The 10,150-nt window shown below is 40.4% G+C and overlaps 1 protein-coding gene across 2 annotated transcripts in view; it reads left to right on the top strand.

Annotated features, from left to right (window-relative positions):
* The window catches only part of UNC13B (unc-13 homolog B), a 353,113-nt gene that overhangs the window by 180,622 nt on the left and 162,341 nt on the right, over positions 1-10,150 (top strand). For both annotated transcript variants that reach the window (XM_085846260.1, XM_085846261.1), the window contains exons 5-7: positions 3,543-3,666; positions 7,831-7,904; positions 8,044-8,101. In XM_085846260.1, the coding sequence (XP_085702386.1) occupies positions 3,543-3,666; positions 7,831-7,904; positions 8,044-8,101 (256 nt within the window). The remainder of the gene's footprint in view (positions 1-3,542; positions 3,667-7,830; positions 7,905-8,043; positions 8,102-10,150) is intronic.

Below are 10,150 nucleotides of genomic sequence, written 5' to 3'. Positions count from 1 at the left end.
CAAGTCGTGCATCTGTACAATTTCATTTTTTGTTTTTTGATGATGAACTTGATTTATCCATTGTATCTATTTGATTGTTTTGACTGATTCTTTAAAATGAGCCATGAAATACATTTGTATGCGAAACCATTGGTCCCCGATGGATCATGTATGTGGACTGGATGGATATGATGCTGGAAGTTTGAAACTCTCAACGTTTGGATTATCTGGTTGCAGTTTATGATTATTATTATCATCATCATTATTTTCAAGCCTTCGACATGACTGTTGCCCGTTTTCCTGATGCACAAGCCAAATCTCATCCATCCGTTTTGCACCGTGGCCCCCTTTTTTGGCCAGGTTTGGCCTTTGGTTCAAAAACTAACATGGGAGGGTTTGATCCAAAGGTCGTAGACAGAACCGTGTGTGTTCATGTTCTTTATCAGCCACTTTGAGACAAATCTACTCCCCCCCCCTGCTTTATCGAATACATAATACATGGGATTTCTTCAGCATGCTTTTCTGGTTAACATCGATAAATGAGCCATTGGGTTTAAAATCCTCATTTGTTTCTATTTTTGGTCCACAAAAGGCTAAGCGTGAGGTTGCAAGCCGTCTTTTTCAAAAGTAGTTGGTCCCTAACCACCCAAAGTCATTTTCTTTCAGATACGAGTCTGCATCAGTTCTTAATGAGAAGCGATTGGATTTCATTTGTTGGGATTTTCACATCTCTTCTGATTCTAAGGTTGTGCCACTTGGTCAGTGTCACGTGTGTGCGTTGTAGTCGATTATAATTATTGCTTTCAGGAGAGTGATCCAAATAACCCTGTCAATCGAACAACACTTTCTGCTAGATTACATTGGAATGGTATTGAGTTGGAAGGAAATTTTGTAAACCAGGATGTCTACTACTACTACTACTACTACTACTACTACTACTACTACTACTGCTGCTACTTCCTCTCTCATGCTCCTCTTGATACTACTTCCTAGCCTGGTGTTGGCTTAGTGGTTCGGGTGGTGGCTTGGGATCCTAGGGTCCTGAGTTCAAGCCCCGTTGGCCGCTGAATTAATATACACCATGAGGTTGACTCAGCCTGTCATCCTTCAGAGGTCGGCCAAATGAGTACCAGTGTACTGGTAAGGGGGACACTGCATCAGCGGCATAGCCGCGTCCCAACCAATGATGCAACCAGCAGCCATCGGCTGCACTCGATAGAGAGAGAGATACTACTTCCTTTCCCTCCTTTCATGTTTCTCTCCTCCACCACCTTCCACCTCTATTTTCCTCTGCCTCTAATCCTGCCAACAGCGTCCAAATCCAAGGCCTGCATGTGCATATTCCATTCCTCTCTTATGAGAACTTGCCCCCAACCACCACAGTCATGTCTCTTGGCTGATGTCCCTTTCTCCTGCCAACCTCTTGATCTCATCCATCCTCTTATTTTTGCCCAGAGAGGTCCCCATCAGCTCTCTGCACTGTGCATCTCTATCATCTCCAGCAATTGTCATTTCTCAAGACCCAAGCTTCCGTTACGTACAGGGGAACCAATGAGGCGTGTGGCTATATAAATATATGTGCATTCATTTTTATGTTATTTTAAATAAACCCTTCCGAGTTCATTTTACCCTGACCATGAACATATTCTGTTCAGGCAGTGAATTGTGGCTTTCCATGTACTAGTTTTCAATGACTAGACATTTTACTCAAGACTTCTGTACACCCTGTAGTGTGCATTCTCACTCACTTAGTTATTCTCCTTTGACCATACTTCCATCCCCAAAGAAGAACAACAACAACAACAATATTCAATGATGTTAAAAAGCTTTTAATATTGATGGAAAACCCTTTGAGAACCTGGAGCTTGATTATTTTAGATGGTATATCCTGGTTTGCCTGGACCTTTCCCATTCACTATTGTCATTCAAAAAGTTGTACTCACTTGGTTTTCAGCTGATTGTATGGTTGCTGTCATATGGTACCAAGCTGAGAAACCTGGTCCATGTTTGCCCCTCGCCCGTGTGGAGTGAAAAGCGAGGTTAAGCAATTGGTTCACTTGGTCTGTCTGTCTGCTTACAAACGTCAGTTTATCAATGACAAACTACTTTATTTCAACTGAATATTATGTTTTTAACATGAATCGGAACACGAACCTGTAGTTTCGTAGTACTTTGCCTCTGAATTTGGCAAATTATACGGAATCTCGTCTCGATTGCGCATGCGCACAGGTGATTAAGGAAATTGTTTTACTCTGTTTGCTTGTCTGGAAGTCAAACGAAATTGAAAATCATTCCAGACGTGAAACTTGCTGTGTTTTAAAGATGTCATAATGGACACAAACAACAGGCATGAATAATTAATGCCCGTGTTAAGCAAGGTGGTGTAAAATACGGTACACTGCATCAACAGCAGTAAGCTTTTGGGATTTTTTTTCTACAACCTTTAAGATCTTTATTTTATTTCATTTGAATTATAAACTTGAACACACGAGAACACAAATTGCCTTTTTGATTCTTTCCAAACTCTTCTGTTTTGCAGTACTTGGACAAAATATTATGGTATTTTGTCATCACTACCAATCAAAATTGTCATTGCAGCCTCTCTCTGTGTCTTTCTTCTTTTTTTTCTTACTTTTTGTTTTGTTTGTTTTTTCCAAGACTGCATGCTGTAAGGTGTTCCATGAACTTTCTAGTTAACCTCCACCATCTTCGAAGATGGATGGAGGTTACTGTTTTCACCCCTTTCTGTTTGTTTGTTTGTTTGTGAACAGTATTACGGAAAAACTCCTCGACGGATTTCGACGAAACTTGGTGGGGGAGTTAGGTATGGTCCAAGGATCATGCCATTAAATTTTGGACCCCCCCCCAAAAAAATTGTTAGAGAAAAAAAAATTTTTTTTTTGCATTTACACATGTTTTAAGTGATTTCCAACCCCCTCCCAAAAAAAAATAGAGAATTTTTTTTTGCATTTCTACATGTTTTAAGTGATTTCCAACCCCCCCCCAAAAAAAAATTGTTAGAGAAAAAAAAATTTTTGCAATATTTTTTTCAACAAAATTTCGATTTCTTCTTTTTGCATTTCTACATGTTTTAAGTGATTTCCAACCCCCCCCCCCCAAAATGTTGGAGAAAAGAACTATAACTCTCAGCACTGTTGACGTCATATTTAATGAATAAGATATAAGGTTCACTTGAGTGACCCAGCAGTATTGGCGGCGGAGGTTTTGCACTCTCCCGAGTGTTCCCCCTCTAGTTGTCCATGTTGTACTTTGTTAGTCATTATATAATATTCTCGTGTAGATGGGTTGTACAAAGCATATTGTTTGATGTGATTATTGGAATCAATTTTTTTTTTTTAATCATTTGCGACATTGGATTATCCATTGTATGTATTTGTTAGTTTTGACAGTTCTTTGTTCTTGCATCACTGATATAAATGTTGAAATTCTTATTTTCAACCATTTCTGAGCTTTGTGGTCATGTGACCTATAAGATGAGAATTTTGTGTGTGGATCAACGAAGAAAACGTGCCATTGTTTTTGGCATCCTCTGCCATCCACAGGAAGGTCCTGGGGAGTGGATTACGCTAGATGCCGAGGTGCTCATGCAGGAGGATGAGGTGTGTGGCACCCGAACTCCGACCTTGCACCAAATCCTGCTCGACACTCGCTTTGAGCTACCTTTTGGTACGTATTTCATAAGTGATCCTTCCTTGGTTATGTCCCCAATCTGTCTTTCTTTGGTGTTCTGACTCACCAGAGGGTTTGCAGTATGTCACATGACTGAAATGTAGACTGTACTCTGTTTTGTATTTTAAAAATAAAATAAATGAAGGTACCATTGGCAGCTTTATTGCGGCTGGCCGTGCCTTCTGCAAATATGGATGTTCCCATATATGACCTTTATTAATTTTTTTTCCGGTGATCCCTGTACTTTGTGTTTGCTCAATCTGTCTTGTGTGTCTTCAAGTACTGTACTTCAATAAAAGTTTGTTTGTTTATTGTTCTGCTCAGCTGAGAAGCCAGCACCTTCAAATAAACACCTCTATATTTGGGAGTAAAATGGAATATGTTGCCATATTCTTTGATGCCGTTTTTCTCAAAAAAAAAAAAAGAACCCACTACTTTTGAAGCTTGATTAACCGAGTCATTTGCTGATGCATTTGATACATTTCCATGCATTGTCATAAATTCAAATACTTTGGGGTTTTTTTCCCCTTGCATGATGGAGCTTTTGTTTCCTTTGCATTCTCTTGACCATAGGGTTGGCCCAGTAATTCATTTGTCATCTATTATATTTTCTTACCAGGCTTTGGGATGTTGACTTGATCTTTGTCTATGCTTTCATGTCCATACCATAGACTTCCTGCAATGCCTTTAATTAGTCGCTTTTTGGTCATTGAACAGTTGTTTTGTTGTAATCTTGTTTCTTTTTTGCACATATGCTAGTTCACATTTATTCCATTTGTTTTTGCTGATATTTCGATCATGGTTATGCAACATTCATTTTTCTGCACCAGTTTCTAATCTTTGCAATAGATTATATAATACTTGATTTTTTGCCTCAGAAACATATGGGAGTAAAGGTATATGTTACGGATGTTAGGACATGTGCATAACGTCGTGCTCCCACAGCCCTCACAATGTAGGCTTTTGTGTCATCTGTCCCTGAGAAAATTGGATCCTGCCTCAACATGTCATACTCAAAAGAACCATCAAATTGCAGTAATTGAATGGCCTTCCAATTTTCTGTTCATGAATCATTATTAGACGTACAATACTCTCAGTTTAAAGGCTAGTTTGTGCTGCACACGTGATGATGGAGGATCTGATGGCCTTTTCTGGCAAAACTATTCCTGGATTTGCTGTAACCATAAAACTCGATGTGAACACTTAAGGGCAAAGAAGCAAGCGTTTGTGCGAACTTGGGGATGTAATGTTTCAAAGTTCAATTGAAGACCTTTTTTAATTTGCACAAATGGCTGGAAAACTGTTTGCTTAATGGCTCCATCGTATCACATGTCAACTCGGTTAATGTCGGTTGGTATGCCAGGTGTTGGGAAGCTACATTGTCAATTTCAGGCATATAGGAGTTTTGACAGACACCACCATTTCTGTAGAATATCCTTCTCCTATAAAACTTGCTTTGAGAGGGTAAATGAAAGAGCACAAACAAAGGTACATTCACTAAATTATTAAAATACTTGCAAATACCACCCATCGCTTTGCTGATGGGAATACTATGGGGTGAGGGGGAGAAAAAGTGGGGGAGAGGGAGAGGGGTGGGGGAAGAGGGAGGAAGGAGGGAGGGAGAGTGAGGAGGGGTAGAGGAAGGGAGGGCAGCATGAGGTGAGAGGAAGGGAAGTCAGACATGCAGTGGAGCATTAATTATGATTCATACTGTCTCATCAAAATGCTTCTGCAGAGAATAACCATGCAAATGGAAACAAAATATTGTCTGAAATCCATTTTCTACTGGCCATACTATAAATATCCCCCCCCACCCCCCCAGAGACGAACACCGTCCGGAGACAAACAAACACCGACTGACATGTCTGGAGATAAATATTGTCCGAACATATTCACCCAGTCGGTTCCTGGTTCATATAAAATAAGCAATTGCTTTTGAAACAGCTACGTGGACAAAGGAAAATGTGATCGCTCGCACACTGCTGAGGTTAAAAGTTGAAACCTCCACCACCCATCATCATCATAAAATACAGGATGACACCTTTCCACCACGTCTCCTGTAACCAAACATGCAAGCATGCACACACACTCATAAAGAGTCCCTTTACAGATCCAAATCTACACATATGTACCACTACCCCTTGTAGCAACTTGTGACTACATCACCATCGGGACACGAATTGTACCACTATCGACTGTAGGGTGCTCAGGAAGTGTTTTAAGCATTCAAGCAAGCAGTCCAATTAAATGGTTGATAAGGAACGGCTGGCTTGGCAAGCGAAATCAAGCTGATTGTTCATGGTACACTCGCAAAAAAATGAAACATTGCCAATTTCTTAACATTTTCAGATTTCACTCCAGATTTCGAGTTATTTCGTCCACGTGATCTGATCCTCCAAGCTCAAATAATATTTTGATGATATACATTTTGATGATGATGAATATTTTGATGATGTACTTTAGTCCGTGAGAGTGGATCATAGAAAATCGCATCTTAAATGCATGACATCACTCCAAGCTCCTAATTTGAAAACTATAGCACTTACAAAAAAGATGTATGCAGCAATTTTGTAGGTATGTGGATGAGGCATTCGATGGTATGAGTGAGGAAAGTGAAGAAAAAAATATTTGCAGCGCTTTTTCGTTTAGAAATCGAGGCATCGTTGAGCAGGCCGAACAAAATAGCAAATTAAGACCCCAGCAAGGTAACCGAGGTTGTGCCTTAAGACCCCATCCAGGAAATGTGAAGTGGCCGAGGATGCGCCTGATAAAGGATATAATTAAATAAGGCCGTTAATTATCTTCAAGAAGGGTGTTTTAATTAACCCAAACACCCAATTTTCAGTCTTGCACTTCCTTAAAGATCCTCTAGTATGCATGCAAAGTTTCATGCCGCTATTACTAGGTTTCATGGTTTTGGAGTTATAGAGGGGAGATACACACACACACACACACACACACACACACACACACACACACACACACACACACACACACACACACACACACACACACACACACTTCCACCCATCCGACTTTGCCTGCTTTGGGAAAGGATTCGATAATTCGGTGGATTTAAATTGGTACATTTAATTGCCAGTCAATTTGGGTTGGCTCAAGTAACATTGAAACTTGGTATCCAAGGGCAGCAGGGTGTTCAACCCGTGTTGAGTGGTATATGGAAACAAGACAACGGATGCTGTGGAACTGTTTCATTGGTTGAAGATTAAATCAAACAAACAGCCTTCTCTTTCACTAGTGCTTCCATTTCAGGTGATCTAAAATATTTAGACAGCATGTAAAGCATGGCTGTCCTAACAAGTATCAATGGAAACATTGACCAGTTAGGAGAGGGGAGAAGTGAGGGAGGGTCGTGTGTGAGGTGCAAGATGGATAATTTTAAGATTTGTGACATGTTAAGAGAATAAATTTACAAAACTGAAATAATGCCATCAACAAGGACGACTAGACATGAAACAATCCTGCCCCAGCCACTTGCTATTCAACAGATGTGGCACGAAGATGTCAACAGGTGTCTTTAACCATTTGTCGTGCTACTTCACTGTTGCCCTGCTGAGTGGGTTGAAGCAGTTTGATCAATAAAAATGGGCCAAGTATTAATGACTAACATCGTTGAATGGCTACAGTGACTGTTATCATTGACCATGCTTTAACTGTACATAGTGGGGCAACTTAGCATAACAATTATGCATTTTGAGAGGAAAGCACCAAATTTGGCACACTAGTAGCCTATCATATTATGAACAGATTTGGATATTGGGCCATCTCAAATTTTTTGATGGCAGTGGAAAATGGCTGCCACAGCCATCAGCGGCTGAATTTGAGATGGACCAATATCCAAATCTGTTCATAATATGATAGGCTACTAGTGTGCCAAATTTGGTGCTTTCCTCTCAAAATGCATAATTGCTATGCTATATTTAGCTAAGTTGCCCCACGAACAGGAAAAAGCAACTGGTTGATAACGTATGGCTCCCAAAATTGTGGCAACTTGACAATGGGATAAAGCTTGCATCATCACCTTGCTTGTCTTGTTTGCTCACTGTTTGCCATGAAAGCTACTGTTTGTTTTGCTTCAAATATGTACCCTGAGCCTCCCGCTGTAAACTAACCACTACCCTCATTTTCCATTCATTACAGACATACCGGATGAGGAGGCTCAGTACTGGGCTCGAAAGCTAGAGCAGTTGAACAGCATAAGAGAGCATGACGGGGTGAGTTATTCTGATGTTATGATCATCGACGGAGGGACTATAATGAAGCAAAGTAGTCTTGAGAGAGAACTAGAGCATCCTCAATCACATGTTTGTTTGTTTTTTCTTTCATTTTTTTCCCCCTCTATTCCGAGAGCAGTACACCATACATGATGACGTGCAGAGGCAGCCCCTGCCAACAGCCACTTCTCAGTGCTGTAAGTCCCAGCAACGCACATCACTCATTCTACTTCCAGGTGATGACAGCTTTAAGGCATTTAGAACGCCCAGTTTCAGGAACTGTAAGTCTCAGCCTTTTCTCTGATGGACAAAGCGTCCATTCGGTGTCTCATATTATGAACTTATCTTTGTTATAAATACTGTATTAACCGTTTCTAAGGACCACTTTTCATCAGTCGTGATCAGCTTTTTAGGTCATTTCTACCAAGATGACCTAATAAAGCTGGACCAAATGTCCGTCCGTCCGTCAACAATTTTCTTTCCGATCTTGATGAAACTTAGTATGTCGGTAGTGGTCGATGAGTGTTGCACAACGATATAACTTTTGTCTGGGTTCAAGGTCAGGGACGAGGTCACGAGGTCACGTAAGTTATAAAAATCGCCATTTTCAAAACCTATCTCGTCTGCCATTCTACAAGATATTCGGCAACTGTTTATTGATTATGATAGTAAAAAATATTTTCTTGTATCTAACTCGACAGATTTTTGAATTTCCGTCCCGTTTGGCCGCCACGTAACCTGGAAGATGGTCAAAAACACCTCCCGGTACAAAGAAAACTTTTTACTTCCGATCTTGATGAAATTTGGTATGTGGGTTGAGGTCGATGAGTGATACCCAACGACATTTTTTTTCCCGGATTCGAGGTCATGGACGAGGTCACGAAAGTTGTGAAAGTCGCCATTTTCAAAACCTATCTTGTCTGTCATTTTAGGAGATATCTGGCAACGGTTCATCGATTATGATAGTAAAAAACATTATAGAGATGACCGTCACCCCCCACATGGGGGTAATTTTTATTTTTAATTACTTGTGAAAATCGAAGATTTTTCACGTACGTATATTGGTTGGTCTTGTGCGTTATTCTGTCTGTCTGTATGTCAATCGCCTACAGGTCACAATTTTAAACCGATTTTCATATGATGATCACATACAGCATATGGAATCAATAGATGGCCACCGACTCTAAGATAGTAAATGAAGGATGGATAGCTGATTAAGCATCCATAACGATCTCGCATGGACATCTTTTCCAACGACTCAAGAGTTTGACATAGTGACTCTTGTGTAAAGGGCCCTGTTTGCTTCGATTTAAATCAATGGTTCTGTTGCTGGATTGTGGAATGCATAAACTTTTCTTGTTTAGAACACACAGCCCACTCTGCACTGTAGGTATGAAATACAAAAGTTATTGCATTCAATGAAATTCTCACTTTGTTTCTTTTCAGAGGATTTTAAGCTTTGTTGCGAGAGAGATCGAGTATATCGTGTGACCCAATGTGGTGCATTTTGGCACGTTTGTCCTTGATTGGACACTTCAAATGCTGTGACAGCTGGAAGCTGATCCTTCCAATGCCAATTATCTCCACACACAAAGTCGAAGTGCAGAGATAAAAATAGAAATGGTTGTCGTCGTCGTCGTCGTCGTCGTCGTCGTTGTTGTTTTCTGAGATATAACTGCACTTGTAATTACAGGTCATCATCTCCTCCCTCTACACCCTTTAACGAGTGCGATTGATAATAAGTGACAGTCAGTTTTACTCGATGAGGAGAACTGTACCAACAATTGCTTTGCATGTATTTTGCCCAAGACCTCATCACTTTCTCCCAGTGCACTGTTGGCTGTTAAACCATTTTAAATTTGAATGGCATCATGACTATGCAGCAATTCCAATAGACATGCAAAGCCGTATGTCAACATTTGAGTAGGAGATGTCAATGTTGCCATGGTATCTTTAAAAAATACAAAAAAAAAACGCAGACCATTGCTACCAGCATCGGTGGTGTCATGGTTGGAGGATCATCTCCGACTCTGTGTTCGGCAGTCCGAAACCCAGCCGAACCATACCAGAGATTAAAAATGGTATGTGATGCTTCCTTGATGCTCAGCATTTAAAAAGGTTGGCAACCATTTAGCAAGCTTGTTGGGCCTTATGGCCTCGTCCTGCATTGAAGTTCCTTGTAAGGGAATTTGTATTTTTGTGCATGTCCTCTATCTGCACATATATATTGCTTTAGATTAGCTGCA

This window comes from Eptatretus burgeri, chromosome 11 (genome assembly GCF_056783735.1).
Source record: "Eptatretus burgeri isolate ZD-2024b chromosome 11, Ebu_testis_v1, whole genome shotgun sequence".
Classification (NCBI taxonomy): domain Eukaryota; kingdom Metazoa; phylum Chordata; class Myxini; order Myxiniformes; family Myxinidae; genus Eptatretus; species Eptatretus burgeri.
The sequence above is the reverse complement of the archived record's forward strand: the minus strand, read 5'-3'. Positions and strand labels throughout refer to the sequence as shown.